Genomic DNA, 21404 nt, shown 5'->3' on the forward strand with positions numbered 1-21404 from the left:
TTTTTCTTTTTTCTTTTTTTTTTTTTTTTATGATGGGGATTAAGCCCAGGGCTTTGCATATGCTGGCAAGCATTCTACCAACTGACGCATGTGCTTACACCCAAGCTTTAGGTTTTCGAACCAGAACTGAAATAACCAATCCTGTATAAATCAAAAATATCAATCAATTTCTATGCAGTCATAGACGGTTGGATCCATCCAATTCTGTCAGTAGAAGAATCCAAATAAACTGTTTGGTAAAACTGGATTCTTTTCCTTAAATAGTGTATGACCCACATACAGTTGCTGTGCATAAATTCTTCTGAACATAAAGTAGAAGAACTAGGGACCAGCTTTACATTAGAAAACAATAGATGTCGATTCTGACCTGAGTGCCCCTCTTATCCCCCACCAAGAGCTGTGTCTCTGCTGCTTTGCAAGTTTCCCACATCTCTGCTTTCTCACAAGACACACCCAGACTTTGGTATTGTGTCTGCACAAGTGTGTCCATCGGCTTTGTGCTTTACAGAATGTGAAAATTGTTATTTCAGTGTTTTGAGGTAAGATCGTGGGAGGAACGTTAGGATAATTGGAAAGTCTCAGTGAAGGCTTTGCACATTGTGCTGGGTATCAAATATCTTAGGTAACATGGTTTGATCTTTGCATCTCACAAGGGAAGGCTTTTAAATATAGCTCACATCTTGAATTCCACTGCTATGTGGTGATTGTATCTTTTAAAATCTTTTCATGTTGTGTTTATCATTTTAGAACTATTTAGTCACTGCGGGTAACTTAATTAAAATATATTTAATATGGGAAAAAGAATTAATTCTCATGAAAGTGGGCAAACTGAGGTAGCTCGTTTGATTTTGTTTGTTTGTTTGTTTGGTTGGTTGGTTGGTTGGTTTTTGGAGACAGAGTTTCTCTGTGCAGCCCTGGCTGTCCTAGACTCACTTTGTAGACCAGCTTGCCTCGAACTCATAGAGATCCACCTGCCTCTGCCTACTCGAGAGCTGGGATTACAAGTGTGCACCACTGCACCCAGCTAGCTGGCCTGAATTTTAAATATGTTTGAAGAAATACTTCACCTTTAATTTTTTTATTGTTTTCAGCTCCATGCGCTGAGGGTACCTGGTATAGGAAGCCACACTGTCTAGATGCTTAAGGTTCATGTCCTTATAGCAGAGAAGAAACATCTCTCTTTAATGTCTATAAAAGCCTTTCTAAAATAGGCCAGATACTCGGTTGGGTCCTAGGTAAGAGATTTAAAACAAGCCCTTGAACAGCAATTATCAGTCATTTCAATTGTTCAAAGGACTTCCAAGGACTTTGGAGTATTCTTTATCAACTCAAAATCAAGTTCCTGAAAGTGTGAGTGTGTATGTGAGTGAGTGTGTGATGAGAACGAGTGTGAGTATGTATGTGTGGGAGTGTGTGTGGGAGTATGTGTGTTCATGAATGAATGTGCACGTATGTATGAGTGTGTTCCTCTGTGCACTCCTGCGCATTCCTCAGCCTCTCACTGCTGCTGTGGTCCCTATACCCCCCTGTAATAAGCCAATGCACCCATAAGGCTCCAGACTGTAACTTGGTGAGTCTCTTGGGAAATCAGATAATCTCATTATTATAAAAATCTTGACTGTGAAGTCGCTGTGGGCGGGGCTTCACTGAGAATGGGAGTTGGAAGGTTTTGGAGTCATCCTCGCTCACTCTTCCGCTCTTAATGTGTCCTGCATAGGGAGGGGCTGAACACTGTTTTGAGCTGGGATGCTGTTCTTATGTCTGGCTATTCCTCTTCAGACCGAGAGAAAGGATTAGGATGAGGGTTCAACATTTATCACACGAATGGTTAGAAATCCTGAGTCCCTAAAATAAAACCAGTTCATTGCTCACCAAATTAAGTATTTTAAACATTTTTATCATTAAAAAAAAACAAACAAACAAAAAAACTATTGGATGATCCTTTCCAGTTCCCACCATTTACCTGCAAATTTCATGATTTCCTTGTTATTGGATGATCCTTTCCAGTTCCCACCATTTACCTGCAAATTTCATGATTTCCTTGTTTTTCATTGCGGAGTAATACTCCATTGTGTAGATGTACCACAATTTCTGTATCCATTCTTCAGTTGAGGGGCATCTGGGTTGTTTCCAGCTTCTGGCTATTACAAATAAAGCTGCTGCAAACATGGTTGAGCAAATGTCCTTATTATGTACTTGAGTCTCTTTTGGGTATATGCCTAGGAGTAGTATAGCTGGATCTTGAGGAAGTGCTATTTCTAGTTGTCTGAGAAAGCGCCAGATTGATTTCCAGAGTGGTTGTACAAGTTTACATTCCCACCAGCAGTGGAGGAGGGTTCCCCTTTCTCCACAACCTCTCCAACATGTGTTGCATATCCCAGAAGCACAAAGACACACACGGTATATACTCAATCATATAGACATATAATATAGGATAAGCCTACTAAAATCTGTACATGTAAAGAAACTAATCTAGAGGGAGGACTCTGACTAAAATGCTCAATACCCATCCTGAAAGGCAAAGAGGATGGACATCAGAAGAAGTAAATAGGAAACAAGTTAGGAGCCTCCCATAGAGGGCCTCTGAAAGGCTCTGGCCTGCAGACTATCAAAGCAGATATTGAGACTTGTGGCTAAACTTTGGGCAGAATGCAGGGAATCTTAGGAAAGAAGTGGGAAATAGTAAGATCTGGAGAGGACAGGAGGTCCACAAGGAGAGCAACAGAACCAAAAAATTTGAACACAGGAGTCTTTCCAGAAATGCATATTCCAACCAAGTACCATGCATGGAGATAAACTAGAACCCCTGCGCAGATGTAGCCCATGGCAGTTCAGTGTCCAAGTAGGTTCCATAGTAATGGGAACAGGGACTGTTTCTGACATGAACTGATTGGCCTGGTCTTTGATCACCTCCCCCTGAGGGGGGAGTAGCCTTACCAGGCCACAGAAGAAGACAGTGCAGCCACCTAACAGACTAGGATCAGAAGGAAGAAAAAGAAACCCTTCCCTACCAGTGGACTTGGGGAGGAGCATGCATGGAGAAGAGGGAGGAAGGGAGGGATTGGGACGGGAGGAGGGAGGGAACTAGAGGGGGGGATACAAAGTAAATAAAGTGTAATTAAAAATAAAATTAAATTAAAATTAAAAAATTACTGGCATCATAGCTACAAGATGAAAGGTGGATTTATTTTTCATTTTCATCTTTGTCGAGAAAAATCAATGGAACTAGTAAAAGATGAGGCATCTCTAATTTGAACACTTTTTTTGAGCCACACACATATACTCTGACACCTAACAGACCCCGATGTCCTTATCACCTCTATATTTTCAGTACCATTCCTTAATTATACCCTGGAAGAGATCTCTGCTCCATAGACTTTAGGTCTAAATTGTCCATATCTCAATTCTGGGGTCCTGTGACAACTCACCACATGTGACAAGAGAGATGGTGCATGGGGACAGTGTCCTGGATTACTTGCACAGGTCCAGAGAAATCATAAGGATCCTTGTAGGAGGGAGGCAGGAGGATCAGACTCAGCACCATGGGGGGTGGGTCTCCCCTCAAACAGTGTGACACCTGTGATGAGTTCCCTCTGTTAGCCTTCAGGAGAAACCTGCCCACTGCCTTTAGGCCAGTGGGACTGACTGATGACTGACTTTGGGTCTCAAGAACTGTAAGGTAATACGTATGTGTGTGTGTGTGTCTGTGTGTCTACACCCACGCAGAAGTCAGAGGACAACTGCACTAATTGGTTCTCCACTTCCAGTCTGTCCGGTTGACCTTGTCTGGCTGGTGATATGTGCTCTGATCTGTGGGGCCATCTCATCAGCCTGACTTTCCTGTTTTTAATGTCACTGAAATTGGAGTGATTTATTTAGAGCAGCAACAGGACACCAACATGCCTGGGGAAGAGAGGTACCTCGTGCTTCACGCTCACTGGAAATGAATTAAACACGAAAGTCAGAACCCCAGTGCCGCTCTCTCCCGCCATTGTTATCCTGTTTGTTCTTAAGCACAACGGCAGACACATGCTTTCTCTGTCTTTCTCACCCTCCAAACGAATGCTTAATTTAAGATGAATCAACCTAGAAGAAGGAAATGTTCTTCTTAAGCCTTTCAAGACCCTCTGTGGATAAAAGCTGGCTTTTCACTCCTCCCGCGGGCTCCCGTGGACATTGGCCTCCACTGTTTACCACTGGACTTTCTCTTCCTCCCCACCAGCGAGCCTGTATGGGAGTGACTCATCCTTCGTTCCGAAGTGTGTGGCAGAGTGGTTGCCCTCACGGAGAGATGATTGCCGGAGCCCACACGGCCGCAGCTCCACGCTCCGGTGATTAAGAGCTGATTAAGAGCCGACCCTGCTACTGCGCATTAAGAACCCCGGCAGGAAATTGAACTAGAAATTTGGAACAAAGAGGCCAGGGCTGCATTTGTAACCATTGGAAGTAGGTCACGGTTCTGTATTGTCTTAGTACTGAGGCAAGATTTTCCTTCCCCACCACAAGTTTCTGTCTCTGTTGTTAATGTGCTGTGTCACATGTGATTTTGAATATAGAGAAAATCAGGAAAAATGAAGCATGGATCTGTCTTTAAGAGTCAGGGTTTGCTGTCTTTTCTTACCTTTTACAAATGGTTGTTTGGTTTTAACCCACATTCTCTTCATGTCTGGAAGATTTGCATCTATCTTTTGTCTCTCTGCCTCTGTCTCTCTGTCTCTCTCTGGATGTCAGGATGGAGCACTGCAAGACAGAGGATAGCAATATGAAGAGGTTGGCAGGGAGCCAACATTATAACCACATTATAAATGTCTGGTCGTGCAAAGGCATTTGCTTATTTTAGGGACCACGAGGAGCTCCTGAGTATGCAGGCAGGGCTGCTGGCAAGAGCAGATCACTCTTTCCATGTTGTAAGAGTCTGACAAGAAGAGAGTTGTCAGGGCCAGGCAATTCACCACACTTAAGGCATTTCTGCCTCTGTCAAAGCCAGAAAGCACAAAACGTCCTCCGGATATGACAGACCTCCTCCTGAGATACCGAAGCAAACAGTACCCGAGATCCTGAGGAGAACGCCAGCATTGGGTAACCAGCACCTCTTGTATCCCATCATGGATAGGGTATTAGCCCATCCCCTGCTCAGAGTACCCACTCGATGGGAAAACTCTAAGCCCACCTCAGCCCTTCAGTGGAAGGTTCAAGCGTGACTCACACTGTACCAATCACTCACTACCAGAAATCACATCCTTCCTCATCTATAAGGGCTTTGCTGCAAACTCTACTTCTTAGAAGACTTGGTGGGCCTGAAGGTTGAGTCAGTCCTGTGAACCACCTGATCATTTTAAAGAACAGGGCGCACGTTAGAGCACTATGTCTGGGTGTTACCACAAACAGCTAGGGGTCTGTCCGTGACTCTGCCTCCCTTTTCCCTGTGTGGCCGTGGAAGGAGCAGGGCACCGGTGGAGAGCTGTGGCTGAGTGACCCTTCTTTCTCCCTTGCCCTGCTGCCTCGTGCTGAATGTGTCACAGAATCAGGAGTTTGAACACAAGAAAAGCAAGCTATGACAGAAATCACCAGAGTCTCCTTCCATGAAAGTAGGACTGTGAGTGCCTGCATCCAGCAAGGCTGACAACAACTGGCTGAATTTTCTTTGATGAAACTCCTTTCATATTTTTGTCAATTTTCCTATTGAGTTATGAATTTTTCAGTTTGCAAAAAAATTATATACACATGTGTCATATGTTATTAATGTACTTAAATATGTGAACAGTATTTGATAAAACTTTACCATGCTCTTTGTCTTTGGATTTATCATGTAGTTTGGTTATAATTTAATTTCTTATGTACTATGTGATTTTTTCATTGTTTTTAAGCTCAGAGACTCCTCTCCACTTCAGATATTTGATGAGCTTATATTCACTTATATTTTTTTTCTAATTTTCTTAATAGGATGAGAGGCGTTCTTGTCCTTTACTTACATATTCATGTACAGTAAATGCAGTTGGGAGAGCTACAAAACTCTTGGCTTTTGAGGCTGAAAGCTTTACCTGAATGTCCTGGGGTAGCCAACTGCCTGGCATTGCTGCTTAAGATGATGTTCCTGAGACACACTGAATGGGACACAGACCAAGACTCGGACCAAGTCCCTGGCTCCTGAGCCTGATAAGCAGGGCTGAAGTTTGACAGGCATTCTGTTTTCTTCACCACACCAAACAGCTGGGTCTCTGACATCAAAAGACCATACACTCTGAGCCTTGGCTTTGCAGTTCAGGAGAGGTTGAAGGAGTGAGGGAGAGAGAAAGAGACAGAGAGAGAGACAAAGAGAGGGAGATATTCAGCCTTTGCCTGGAGCTCCACCAGCCTCCCTTTGTCGAGGGTCAGACATGGGTAGCCAGCCCTGTCTCAGGTGGGCACCTTGTCTGGTGTGGAATCCTACTCGGCTTTCCTAGGAGGCAAGGAAAGCAGAGAGCAGAGGCAGGCAGAGAGACATTCTGCAGACAGGGAGGAGTGTTCCCGAGCCTGTTTGACCAAGATCTATTAAGCATCTCATGTGATGCTTAATGTGATCATCCCCTGGGTAGCAAAACCAGGGGCTCTGGGTAAACTGAACTCCAGCTATCCACAAGCTATGCATTCTTGAGTAATACTTTTCATCAACTTCTCTTTGAAACCCCAAATTACTGACATCCAAAGAAAGTATACAAGATGACTTCTCAAGCCCTTTATAGTCCTGACTCGGTTGCTACAGCCCAACCCCACGGCAGACGTAGGGGAAGTGCTACCGATATGAAAGGGAATTGTCTCAGTCTCCCCGGAATGGAGTACACTCCTAGAGGCCAGGTGGGGCAGCTATCACGTGCACGCTGCATGAAATACAAAGTTCTGCCAGCTTGGTACCAGCTGGCCCAGTGACATCTGTCACATGGGGATTAAATGCCTCAGCCACAAAAGATAATGCTATCAGCTCTCAGCTGTTTCAGTAATAAAGTGGATGTGTGTCCTCAGGGGTGAAAATGAGATTTGTTGAGATGAACTAAAGCAAATGATCCTTTCACCGCTGTTAATTCTGCCATAGTTTTCATAATTACCTTTGTGTGTGCGCGCGCAGTATTTACAAAACAGGAATTTAATATCCTTCGAGTAAAAGAAAGAATACTGTCTCGTGCTCAGTTACTGTGTGCTCCTATTAATAACAGTAATTTAAAAAATTACGGGAGCAATTATTCTTTTAACACAGAGCAGACTCCAATATTTACAGTAACACCGGAGGGGCTGTAATCATTGCTGGCTTTTAGTTAACACTGCAACATAACTCAATACACAGGGGAGGGTTAAGGGAGCGACAGCTGTCACCCGCACACTCAGACTGAAATATGCAGACCCCCCCCAACCCTACAGCAAGGGGCTGATGAGTGACTGAACACTGAGAATTGTCTTAATGGCCATGACTCCTTCACACACATTCCTTTCATATTAAGGCTGGCATTCAAAATTTCTCAGGTAGCCAGCGCCAGGCCTGGGAAAGCTGGACCGGCTCTGTGTAGCTATGGAGTTTGTCATGTTTCTCATAGCTGCATTTCTTCAGGGAGTAATCCAGGTTTTTTTTTTTTTTTTTTCAGAGTACATTTGGATACAAACTACTAGGATTGCAGTACCTCCTAGTGAGTGGGTCCTGGTAAGTATCAGGGACTCCCAAATCCATGACTTGTGTGTGTGTGTGTGTGTGTGTGTGTGTGTGTGTGTGATCTGTCTGTCTGTCTGCCTGCCTGTTTGGGCTAGAGAAACCGAGATAGAAGCTGGGTGGTGGCGCACGCCTGTAATCCCAGCACTCGGGAGGCAGAGGCAGGTGGATCTCTGTGAGTTCAAGGCCAGCCTGGTCTACAAAGCAAGTCCAGGACAGCCAAGGCAACACAGAGAAACCCTGTCTCAAAAAACAAAAACAAAAACACATGCATAATAAAAGAGAAACAGAGATAGAACTGTGTGTGTGTTTGTGTGTATTTGTGTTTTTGTTTACTTCACTATGCAAAGAATCTCGTTTAGGAAAGCAGAGATAAAAATGTCAATGTTATTACTAAGTATAAATATTTTATTGCAAAATTTAATAACAGGTGGTTTCCAGTAAACCTGTACACTTCAGTATTACATCCATTGGAAAAATGGATGTAATATTGACCGGAATTGCTGTTTCCAAGATACAGCTTAGATCAGTATTAAAACTGTGGGAACCACAATTCAGTATTAAAGCTGTGGGAACCAGCAAGATGACTCTGCAAGTAAAGGCATGCCAAGCATCGTGACTTGAGTTTGATCCCCAAGACCCACATGGTAAAAGGAGAAAACTGACTTTCAAAACCTGTCCTCTGACCTCCACATATACACCACGGCACACATACATAAGCACATACGATAAACAAACAAGTTGTGATAATTTTTAGAAAGATTATTATAAAGGCAGTAACTAAAGCATTAATATGGCAAATTCTGAGATTTGCAAGATACTAAAAACAGTTAACACGTGAAAAAGGCTTTGAGTACAGTGGGAAGCAACCTGAAAATGAAGGCTGTAAGAATTCAGACTCTGGAAAATGCTTGATAACAACAGCGTCATTGTAGCAATGAAGGCAGATGAGATGCTGCCTTGGATCAAGTACCATTCTAGTTTTGCTCACTCCTGCAGTCTTTACAGAAACTTTAGCACAAGCTTAACTTGGCTGAGCAAAGTTGAGTTTTGGATGGAAATTCTTTAAAGCTTTGTAAGCTTCAGAAAAAGAACAATTCAGAACTGGGAATGGAACTTACCCTGCAAGCATGAGGACTGAGTTCCAACCCTAGAACATATATTCAGAAACATCTAGAAAAAAAGCTGGGAATGGAAGCACCAAGGCTGGAGAGGTGCTCATTGACTAGCCAGCCTGGTCTACTTGTCAACTTCTAAATCAATGTCTAAAAATAATAGCTAATGTTGTCCTCTGGCTATGGTCACACACACACACACACACACACACACACACACACACACACCATCAAATGACCTCTCTCAGCTCTCTCAGCTTCCATGTATGATCTTTTTTTTGGTGTTGAAGCCACAGGTCACAGTCATGGCAAACTTCATCCAACAGTCATTGATGATGACACTGACTCTTACTCTTCCCCTAAAGGACTTGATCCACTTCACAGCAGAACTCACCTATTTACAGAGCATCTGATGACATCAGTTACAAGCTTGCCTCAATCAGCATATTCACATGCTGATATTCACATATTCACATATTCAGCATATTCACATAATCCCGGCCACACACTGTCTGGGCAAGAGCTTGTTAGGCAAGAGTTTATGCCAGAATTTTCCAATCCTCCCAGCCACTCCAAGCTGATGGACAGCAGTTGACAAAAGTTAGAAAAATGGGGCTCCTCTTTTGAACACTCTTCCTACATCAGTCCTTGACAACTTTTTAAAACACTGTGTCTTGCTTGTTATATGACTAAACAGCTCCATTACATAAGTTTTATTAGCGGATTACAAGAATCTATTTGAATCTTCGAGTTTGGGCTTCCAGACTCTCTTCTCTTGTCTGTTCCTCGATGCTCACTTAGGGAAGGCAAAAAAATCATGTGGTCAAATATCAGGCCCATCCTCTTCTGACACCTCTCTCCCTGACAGCCGGACTGTTACTCTAGGACTCAGGTGGGCGGTGTCTAGGTCTGCGTGCTGGGCTGAGGAAGGAAGAGCAGTTTGTGGCTGAAGCATTGAGTTACTGGCATCACACCCTCTAGAGCCATAGTTCTCAACCTCCCTAATACAGTTCCCGATGCTGTGGTGACCTCCCATAAAACCACCTTGTTGCTACTCCAAAACTGTAATTTTCATGCTGTTATGAATCTTAATGTAAATATCCGAGGTGCAGGATATCTGATCTATGACCCCCAAGGGGTCACGACCCACAGATTGAGAATCATGGATCTAGTTGTTTGTTTGTTTGTTTGTTTTCCTTGCCCCAGTGGTTGTAGAGAATACTTTGAGGTGAGGGTAGATCCAGAAAGGGAACAGCTATGCCCCCGTGTGGGAATCAAAGGTGTCTGGAGACATTGTCCAGGCCTTGCAAAAAAAAAAAAAAAAATATTCTGGAAACCAGAAATCCTGATTACATGAAGCAGTCCTCGGTACATGAAGCACTAGGGTTGTAGGATGTTTGTTACTGCAGCTTAACTAATGCCTATCAATTTATATAATCCTCACAAGAGCCTTACACACAGCAAGGCACTTGGAGTAACTGCAGCTTACTCTCCATCTTCCTCTACCCTTGAGCTTTGAATGGCTAGCAGGCGGACATGTTTGAGGAGCCTGGACCACACTGTTGCTAATAAACTGTATCATATTGCTTTGCACTTTTTCATACATATGTTATTATACTATGGCTCTTTTGTCGACTTTTAGTTATTTAGTATGAATTTACTGAGCTACAATTGATGCAAAATGAATGTTGGTTTGTTTAAATATTTATACAATACTATAGATTGAAGCCAGGGCTTTACACATATTAAGTGAATTCTCTTCCATGGAGTTTCAGCCCAAGCCCTTAGTTTATGAATGAAGGATACACTGGCACTGGCCTTGAACCTGCTATATACCCCAGACTGACCTTGAACTTGCAATCCTAATATCCTAGCCACCTCAATACAGGCATTAGATGAATTACAGGCATGTGCCACCATCAAAGGTACAATCTGCACCGAGACAATTGTAATTAAGATAATAATAACATCCATTGCCTCAGAATTTTCTTTAAGCCACCTTTCAATCTTTTTTCCCTTTTCACATCCCTGTACCCCCCCATCCCAGCCAGAATCTTATTTCTGTTGCATGTATTTTAAAGAATTCTGTATGTTATAAACTCTATTATCTTCCTGCCTGGCTTTTCTCACTCAGTATAACCTATTTGGAGACTCATTCTGCCTACTGTATAGATCATTAATTCATTCTTCTTCAGTTCTGAGTATCATCCAGTCAGATGGATGGACCACAATTTATTACTCACTTGTTGATGAATATTTTTTTTCCACTCTTACAAACCCAGCTGTTATAAACATTCACATGCATACCATTATATAGACATATTCTTTCACTTCGCTTCAACAAATATTAGCAGAACAATTCAATCGGGTGGTGTGAGAGTGTTTCATCACTTAAGAAATCACCAAATCATTTCCCAAAGCATTTGTCCTGCCCTGCATCCCTGTTGACAGTCTCTGAGAACGGTACTTGCTCCCCATCATTACAACACCTGTCATGATCTTTAACTTGGATCAAGTGATTGCAGCACCCCCCAAGCACCCAGCTTTGTTCCCAAATTCATCAGCTTAGGTTCGTGAGACGTGTTATAATCATCTCTTAACTGGCACTCCTCCTTCAGATAAATGGAGATTGTCAGGTAAGAACTCTGTGAACTTCCTCCCACCACGTATAAACTTAGATCTCTCAGTACCAATTATTCCTGCCTTGCCTCCTGGCAGAGCAGGGGAGCTGCGTCCGCATCGACTCCCTGGAGCCCATCCTTCCTCATCAAGCCTTGTCTATCTTGCATCTTTCCTGCTTTCCTGTCTTTTCCATTTACATAGTGATGCCTCCTCGGTAGAATAATATATTCAATTCTTGGCAGAGAGAGGGAGAGAGAGTGAGAGCAAGAGCAAGAAAGAGAGAGAGAGAGAGCACTAGAGTGCACCCAGTTTCACTCTATCTTGCTGTCCCTTGTTGCAGCTCTCACTCAGTTCACCTGTCACCACCATGTTTTTATCTTAACAGTCCCCATCCAGGCCTCACTTGTTTCCTCAGAAGCCCTTCTGTCCTTGCCCTTCAGCACTTGCTCCTTAATCCTCTCTCTAGGCTCTCAGCGGGGGGGGGGGGGGGGAGGCTCCTGGGCTGCTCTTCTTTATTTGACTAGCATGTTTCTGTGTCTCAGGCTGTAACCGTCGCACTGCTCTCAAAGGCTCTGTCTGCTCCTTAGATGGCAAAGGGTTTGCAGAAGTGATTGGGGATGCTGGGATGGAAACACTATTGGGAATTTCCTAGCCAGGACTTCAATGCAACCACCATTGTCTTGATAACACACACACACACACACACACACACACACACGACGTATGACTGCAGAAGAAGACAATGTGGCTACTGTGAGGGAGGAGCCACGAGCCAAGGAATGCAACACCAAACACATGAGAAGGCCAGAGAATGTTCTACCTGCAGAGCTGCTGGCAGGAGGAAAACTTGCTGCCGTCCTGATTTTTGACCCCGTGGAGTTGATTCCTGATTTCCAGTTTCCGTCACTGTAAAATGTGTTGTTTTATGCATATTAACAAGTTTTATATGATTTGCTTCATCTGCAACAGGAAACAGATACACTATGTCAAGTGGAGTGTGGTACCGGGCTTCAAGCTTTAGAGAGTCCTGCTTCTCCAAAGCCCATGTGCCTTCCTTTGGGGGTGAAATCTGTTTTTATTTTGACGATAGGCACCAGGTACCTACCAGCCAGAAAAGCCTTACTTCCAGGGCCTATGGTCTCCTCCCCAGGTTTTTTCCTCAGAGATAAACTACCCATCCTGGAACACAGGCTCCTGTCTGAAGAGCATTCACAGAGCCACTGTTGGTTGACAGAGACTAAAATTCAGGAGGTACAGGGGGAGCCCTGCTGGGAAATACTGAAGTAATCCAGATTAGAGGTGATGATGTCAGTCAGGAAATGTCAGTGGCTCGGTTCTCTGTGTTTTTGAGGTTAAAGACAGTGGCATTTGATGGCACAGTGGCCACAAAGCAGAAAAGAAAGAGAAAGGTAAAGATGACTTCTAAAGTTTCTGATCCTCGCAACTACAAAGATGAACTAGCCGTTTGCCCTGTAAATAAGAGATAGCTAATGGGAGTGTGAGGGTAAAACTCAGTAGCCAAGTGTAGGACACTCAGGAGATAAAAAGCGGATAGGTACCTGCAGGTTTGCATGAGGCTGGTGCGTCCCAAAGGCCCTATGCTTCTACAACTGGATAGGGTCTTAGGATAGGAGATTCTTAATTAGCTTTTGATAGGTCAAATGAGTATGTGACATTTCTGTGTAGAAATGTTTCGGGATCTGCCCACAGTTTGATGCTGTTCATCCTAGGTTGGCTAATGTCAAACCTATTGACATTACACAGACCGAACCACTGTTTAAGTCAGCATCATTAACAAACTGATTGCTTAGCATCTTCCTGTTTTTAGTTCCCCCTAACCTTGACCAGGCCTAGGATGGACATTAAATATTAACTAACACTTAAGCGAACTGAAGTCTCCCAGGGAAGTGTCTCCATGTGCTCAATACAGGACATTTTTCCTTATGGTTATAGAATGTATCCTATTGTTTACACCCTTGTCCTGTCTCCAGAGTTAGAGTCTTTTCCCCCGTTACACTTAGGGGATGCTGACAACCAGGTCTTGTGTTTCACTGTACTCCAACACACTCCTGACACAAAGGGGTGGAGGGACTTCACACAATGTGTGATGAGACCAAGTTAGCTCTTTAGAAAATTTTAATTTGACGAATGAGCAATAAGGCTAATCTTCCCACATCTAAATTTATGGGCGCTGTGAAAGTCTGCATGCAGAAAGCACACGGTGTTACAGTACTGAAAAGGTCACACTGCTGCTCGGAGCTGCTTGAGGCGGGATCGCTAGTAAGTTCTCTCCTGGACCCTCTGCAGCCAGGCTTCTTTCTCCTCTCCCTCTCTGGAGACTATTTTTGTGGAGTTCAACATAATCTCAAACCATTTCTTGAGTTCCTGTTTTACTTATTTGCTCAGCAACTCCTTCCTGGGGCACGGTTTCCTTCTTTCTCTATTTCTTCTCACTTCTCATACGACTCCTCTCTTTGCTTGATCCGTCCTGTCTTTTGATTTGTAAACACCTCCAGTTTCTAACTGCTCAGTCTTTGACACTCTTCTGTGTCCAACAGTGTTACATAATAATTTCCTCCACACTGAAGCTTTCCATCTTGGAGGGTGGGTCCTTAAGACTCAGCCAGCAAACAACTCCCAAGTCCCAGGAAGTTCCTGAAATTTTCAAGATTTATAAGGTTCCTCTATCCCCAAGGTTACATAAGTAGAAAAGACTACTGGGGAAAGGAGGCTTTCCTGGCCTGTCTGCCTGCAGGTTGAGCAAGGACTCCAGGAATGAAGCTTTTATGGGTTGTTACCAGTGCGAGTGGGCTTTTCGGTGATGTGGCTACCTTTGAATTGCCCACACTCCTGTAAGTAACCCCTCACCCACACTCCTGTGAGTAACTCAATAAACTCATTGTTTCTATAAGTTAGACTTTAAAGGAACCATTTATTGGGCGTGTCATTAGTGCCCTATCTGGATTGAATGGACATTTGTTCTCTTGTCCCCTAGAAAACTCACAGGACAACAAATACTCCCAAGGTGACCCTATCTAGCCTATAACTTTATTTTTTTTATTTTAAAAATTAATTAATTTATTTATTCACTTTATATCCCAATCAGAGCTTGCTACCTCCCTCCTCTCCTCCTGGTCCCACCTTCCTCCTTCTTTCCCTATCTCCCCTCCTCTAGAATTCCTCAGAAAAGGGGAATCCCCCTACCCACACACCCCAGCTGATCAGAGCATGTCCTCTTCCCCTGTAGCCTGGCAAGGCAACCCTGCTGGGAAGAGTGATCAAAAGCAACTAAGTGTATGTCAGATTTCAGGCTGGGCCAGGCATTGCTGGAATTCCCCCAAACTCTATCCTATCTTTATCTCTGCACATCTTGTAGGCAAGATAAATTTTGAGTTGAAGTTTTCGTGTGTGTGTTGGTGATCCTCTCCCTCCACTAGGAGTCCTGTCTAGTTAGAGGGTGTCTTCTTCAGCCTCCATGACCCCTGCTACTAAGAGTTTCAGCTAGAGTCACCCCATGTCCTCCCAGCAGGCTACCCTGTCCTAGGAATTCAGCTTGTCACAGAGATGCTTCTGCCCACGGTTTCTCTCCTCTCTTCAGGCTGTCTGTCCTCCGGCCCCACTCCCATTCTCCCCAGATCTGATATCTACCCTCATTTCTCTCTGTGTTCCTTCTCCTAACCTTGTTCCCTGTCTTAACTACCATCGATATGTTAATTTGTCAGCTTAGATCCTGCTCTCAAACTACTGACATGTATAACTAACCTCTGTGTACCTCCATTTGCCTGAAAAGCAGGCATAAAACCAGCACCCATCTCACAGTGTTTGAGGTCACTGTTTTGTTCTCATTGACAGGCCTGTTTTCCCCTCCACCTCAGCTGCACCAGGAAAATGGACTTTGTGCTCCACATCAGAGCAGGTTGTCTTGCACTCCGGATTCTGGCAGAGTTTGGTTAACGGAAGTCGTCATCAGGACGTAGCGTGGAGCTAAGAGGTGGTGCTGCAGCAATGAACTTCCCCAGCTCTCTCTGATTCAGACTCTGGGTTGATGGGTCTGCCATGCCTTACAAGGGGCACATTCCCCAGGCCTCTATTCTACACCAGTCTCTCTCGGCTCTAGGATCGTCTTTCTCTTCATTCTATTTTGTCCTCTCTGTTAGTGAGGGGGCGAGGGGTGGGGAGCTTTGGCACCTTACCCGATTCCTTCAGCCATGTTCGCTTTTGGAGAGTCCCTTCATGCGTACCGTTCATTTCTTGCCGCAAGTCCATCCAGCCCAGATTGCTGGACTGGTTAAATTATATATTTGTCAAGTGTTTAGAGCAATCACTGGCTTATAGCAAAGTGCTATCTAGGAGTGTTTGTAAAATAGACAAACTGGCTACATGTGTTCTCCATTTCAGAGTCCAGACTTAAGTTTTAAAACTCCCGCCCTTCCTGTATTAGGGTTTTCCACATAAACAGACTAAAGAAAGGGAAAGATATGTGCCTATATGTAATGGCAAAGGCAATGGACTTTGTTGGGCACGAAATATGAGAGAAGCAGAGGGATACATGAGTGTGAAGAATTTATTATAGGGAAGTGACCTGCTTTATTATAGGAACTAGCACATCCAATATCAGCAGGGCAGGCCATTGGACTGGGGACCTGAGGAGCTTGCCATGGTTTCAGTCTCACGGCCATCTGTGGCAGAGCCAGAAAGATCCAGTGTTGCCAGTGAGGTCAGAGACAGGCCACGGCGTGATTGAAACCTGGTACATAGACCAGGTACATAGGTTGTCAGCTTTATTCAGTGCCTACCCATCTAGATGTTACTCTCACCCAAAACCACCATCAGCAAACCGCTCAGGAGGTTTGACCAGTTGTCCTGGTAACCGATCATTTAGTCAAGCCTCTCCAAGATTCATCGTCATACTTTGCATTTCCTTGATATCAATGGCACCCATTCACTCTATGGCTCAAAGGAAAATCCTTGTTGCCATTTTGAAATTTTTCTCTCATGACTCATCTATACCTCTCCATATTTCCAGAACTTAACTAGCACTCACCATTTTTACCACTGTCCCTGGGCCTGAAGTCACTGCCGTTTCTCAGCGGGAATACAGCCATGGACTTCCACCTGCTGCATGTAGTCTAATTCTCCTAGAGATAATCTTTCTTTCTTCCTTCCTGACTTATTAATTAATAAAAATACGATTCATAACAAATTAATCATTAATTTAATAATTAAATTAATCGATAAATCAATTAAACATTAATTAATTGATTTTTTGAGACAGGGTTTCTCTGTGTAGCCATGGCTATCCTGGAACTCACTCTGCACACCAGGCTGGACTCTGCTTCAAGTCCAAGAGGATCTACCTGCCTCTGCCTCCCTAGTGCTGGGATTAAAGGTTTGTACCACCACCTTGGCTGTGAATACCTTTTGCTTTTTTCAATTTTTTGATGGTGTATTGGCGAGAACTGTTTATTCTTTGCTATGCTGATTGTTCCTCCAGGATTTTTTGACATGAGTGAGAACCATTCCCTTGGTGAGAACACTAGAAGTCACCTCCTGGCCTAATTTTCAAAGGAACAACCTAAGAGATTTTTAGGGGTTTTGTTTTTTTGATTAATTTACCACATATCAGGTTTGCTTACAGCATCTCACACACCCTTGATTTGTACCCCTCCCTGATACCTTCTTCTTTCCCCATTTCTCCGCACGCCCAAGTCCCCGCTCTGAGTAATTCTTTAAAGACATAAATGGAATTGCATCCCTGTCACACCACTCAGTCAAAGTCCAGGTCCTCACAGTGACCTTCAGAGGGGAAGAGCCGGCCTCACAGCCCTGTCTCACGATGCTCCTGTACCTCTCCAACCTTCGCTCAGTTCATACAATTCTGTGGACCTCGATGCTCCTTGACCTTGACAGGTGACCTTCCACACTGAAGCCTTTGCATTTGCTGCTCCCTCTGCCCAGAAAGCTGCCCCCTTATATCCTACCAAGTCTCACCCCGCATTTCACTGAGGTCACCTCCTAAATGCTACCTCTTCCCAGCATCTACCCCGGTTACCCCAATTACCGGAGCATGCCCCGCTGTTTGCCATCACTCTTCCTTCTCAGGCATTTATCTCAACCTAAAATTGGGCATTTGTTTACTTTTAGGCCAGTCTCCCCACTAGACCATAATACTATGAACATGGAGTTTATTTCATGTCCACGTCCCTAGGCCCAGAATTGTGTTCAATATACAATAGGCACCCAATAAATATATAAAGTCCATGAACAAATGAGCATGCGAGTGTTTTCCTGCCCTCCCAGATAGTAACGTATGTGTTTGTGTGCATACTTCTTCAGATGGGCTCACAGAATGCCCCGCCCCACTTACCACTGATTCATGGCCCATTGATAGAGAGAAATGTTTACTTGTTTAGGCTCTTAATATATGTTTGGAAGGAGAATTCCTGAAGAAAGGACACTGGACACACCTCAGTTACCGCGTGAAGATCTGTAAATCCTGCCTTAGAAGGGTTTTGTTCATTTTATTAGGCTCTGTGTACCTTGCTGCCAGACCCGGATAGCAACAGTCTGAATAAAGCCTGAAGAAGTCTTGCCATATTTGTAAAGGGATATGGCAGGAAACTGCGGCTTCAGGGTTTACAGCTGCACCTATGTGAAACATGTCTTTCTAACCCAGTCACAGGGGTGCACACTAACCTGTACCAGAAACATACATTCCATGTTCTGGGAACAACTGTATATGAACGTTACTTCCTTCCTCGATGACCCTCTCCCACCCCCATGATCTGGATTTGGTATTTCGGGGAAAACGAAAGGACACGTATGCAAACGCATATGCCTTCTTCCATGAGGTTCTTTCTGGAAGGGGAATATAGACATGTAATAGACTTTTGAAATAAACACACTCATAATTCAGCCTTTAAATGATGCCACAGTCCAGCACACGCCCAGGATTATATTTTTATAATGTCTTTATTTGTGTACAAAATATGTTGTAGTTTATTGATGCATGTGCAGCAAAATACTCTATCACATACGACAAAAATACATCTTTGACTCCCCTTCTCCTGCTCTCGGGAATGGCAACACTGTTTTGGCATTTCAGCAGCTAAAAATAAAGTGCTAGTGTTAAGCAGTACTGGAATGTCTTCACTTGACAAATGTGATGTACGATCGAGTATACAACCACATTTTTTTGTGTGTGTGTTTGTTTTGCACAGAACAGGAAGCTCCAGGTCCTGAACACCTCCAGAAGATACAAATATTTGTATATATATGTACGCATGTATACACTGTATATGTAAAATGCCAACAGGCCTCTTTGTCTGAGTCCGTTTGCCGCGTTCAGGTTGGGTCCCTTTTCTCGCGAGGAGTTAGACTCACACCACTGAGATCTCAAGAGTTCATCAGCAGGCACCTAGTAGCTCACCAAAGGCTGGCGTGTTGGTGAGGGGGGAACACGGAGGAGCCCTTCAGACCTCACTGGGGGACCTGGAGCGGAAGGGCACTTTGGATTGGAAACAGCCACAGAACAGGAGCCACAAGGCACGCTGGATCTCCTGGTTGCGGAAGGCATAGATGATGGGGTTGATCATGGAGTTGTAGGTGGCAGGCAGCAGGGTGGCATAGGTGTAAATGGCCGGGTCCTCTTGGCTACCCACCACGCAGTAGATGGCGAAGGGCAGCCAGCTGGCCCCAAAAGTGCCTAGCACCACGGCCAGAGTCCCCACGCCCTTTCTGGTGGCGGCCAGGTGGGGCGGCGCCAGGCAGTGCTGCTGCAAAGCGATCTGGTGGGCGTGGCGCCAGACCACCTGGCAGATGCGCACGCACAGGTGCAGCATGACGCCGAAGACCACGAAGAAGGAAGTGGAGAGCAGTGCCACGTGGCTGCGTGTCAGGGGGCGCACCACGCTGCAGGACTCGAGGTCTGCCAAGCAGTTCCAGCCCAGAACGGGCAGCAACCCCAACCCGAGGGACACTGTCCAGGTGGCGGCCAGCAACAGGTGCACGCCCAACAGGGTCCGGCGCGAGTAGTAGGTGAGGGCGTTGTAGAGGGACAGGTAACGGTCCACCGTGATGGCAAGCAGGCTGCCGACCGAGGCGGCGAAGGAGGCCACCAGGAAGCCCACCATGAGCAGGCTCACCGTCTCCGAGGGCACCACGTACTGGAACACGAAGTGTAGGATGAGGCCACAGCCAGCCAGCAGGTCAGCAGTGGCCAGGCTACCCACGAGCACGAACATGGGAGTGCGCAGCGCGGGAGTGGACGCTATGAGCGCCACCACCAGCGCGTTCTCGCCCGCGATCACGGTCCCGGACACGCACAGCAGCACGTCCCAGGGGTTCACCGCCGAGAGCAGCAGTCCCGACGGCCCCGCCGGCAGCTGGGAAGACAGCTCCAGCGAGCCGTTGGCCCCGCCGCCTCCTCCCAGCGCCGCGGAGGCCGCTGGGGGTCCCCATTCACTGGTGTCCGGGGCCCCCGTCGCCGTCGCTGCCGCGGCCGCTCCCTCGGCCGCCACGGCCACCACCTGGGACTCGTTGAGCGAGGCGGCGCTAGCGTTCATCGCCGCCGGCTGTTGCTCCCTGCGCGGAAGGGAGCGCGGGTTAGCAGGTGCGCTAGCTAGCCAGGCTGCCGAGGAACTTTGGCGCGCGCGCGCAGGTGACCCGCCCAAAGCGCCTCGCTCAGATGGCGCAGCTCACCCCCGGAGCATGCACGGAGCTTAGCGGGGGAAGCGGGACTGGAGTTGGAATCCCAAATAGGTAAGCACCTGTTGAGTGAGTGAATGAGCGAAGCGCACGGGGCTCCTGAGCTTTGGCACAGACGCCTATGTGCACGGACGCCACTAGACACTTGAAAGCACAAGTATCTCAGCCTGGCAGCCCGGGACAGTCCCCGCCTTGACGGGCTGAGCTGGCCAGAGCCCCTGTCCGCGGTGCTGAAAGCGAAGTTTGCGCTCTCAGCAAGCGGAGAGTAAAAAGCCAGAGACGCCCCCGCCCCCCACCCCCCAAGCGTGGACTTGCGGACGGAATGGCTAAGTACGGTGGTCAAGCCTCGCTCCGATTCTCTGACTCCGGGGAAGGCTCGCTCCGGGACTGCCTCTTACCTCTCCGCCTTCCCCGCGAGCTCTAAGTACCTACGAGGAGCCCGCTGCTCACCTGGGGAGTCAGGGCTCCGGGGAGTCTCTGGTCATGCGCTCCGCGGCTGTGTGCCCGCCTAGGCTCCCTGCGCGGACCCAGCAGCTGCCTGCGGGAGGCGGCCCGGGCGTCGAGGAGGAGAGCGCTGGCTGCCTGTCGCTCAGCCACCTTCACCCGGGAGTGAGCGGCGGCGGCGGAGCAGGCGGCGGCGAGCAGCGCGCCCGCCGGAGATTGACAGGCGGGGCCCGGTGACGTCAGGCTCTGGGGTCTGGCTCTTGCCACACCCGCCGGGCCGATCCTTCCTGGCGTCTCCTCACAGAGACAGCTCAAGGGAGCTCCAGGAGGGAGAAACCAGAGTCGCCACCCGTCCAGATACCTCTAGGAATGGGAGGGGGGTGAGGGAAGAGGGGGGGAGGAGTGAAGCCCCCGAGGCCAGGCAGAAGAGGGTGAGCTGGGAAAGGAAGGTGAGGGATGAGTGCCAGTAAGCCACATAGCAAAGATCAGAGTCGAGGATCGCTGAGGGGGAGGTGAAACCGCCACGGGGAAGGGGCGGTTGGGACAGGGGCATCTAGAGAGAGACCAAAAATAAATAAATAAATAAATAATAAAAATTTAAAAAAGTTCTTTTTGTCAGAGCGTTTACAGCATTTGTGTCGCTTGAGTAGAGCCAGGAGAGAAGGCAGGGCCCGGAGCAGAGAAAAGGCAGTAAGATGGACTTCTGCGAAAAGCCCCGGAAACAGTTTCTTCCCCGAGGAGAGATTTACCTGAGCAAGCCTCTCTCCCATTATCTTTCTGAGCCAGGTTTCACCACGAGCTGATCTCTGCCCTTGCAACTGCCCCTTAATTGAAGACAAGGT

At 46.3% G+C, this 21404-nt stretch overlaps 1 protein-coding gene across 1 annotated transcript; it reads right to left on the reverse strand.

Annotated features, from left to right (window-relative positions):
• Positions 1-18365: 18365 nt before the first annotated feature.
• Positions 18366-20753, reverse strand: Gpr6 (G protein-coupled receptor 6). The gene is made up of 2 exons (XM_021648666.2): positions 20569-20753; positions 18366-19995 (listed from the first exon to the last, which is right to left on the reverse strand). Exon 2 carries the CDS (start codon positions 19974-19976, stop codon positions 18885-18887), a length of 1092 nt encoding a protein of 363 aa, XP_021504341.2. The 5' UTR covers positions 19977-19995; positions 20569-20753; the 3' UTR covers positions 18366-18884.
• Between the last annotated feature and the right edge of the window lie 651 nt (positions 20754-21404).

The sequence above is a fragment of the Meriones unguiculatus genome, chromosome 20, assembly GCF_030254825.1.
Source record: "Meriones unguiculatus strain TT.TT164.6M chromosome 20, Bangor_MerUng_6.1, whole genome shotgun sequence".
NCBI lineage: Eukaryota > Metazoa > Chordata > Mammalia > Rodentia > Muridae > Meriones > Meriones unguiculatus.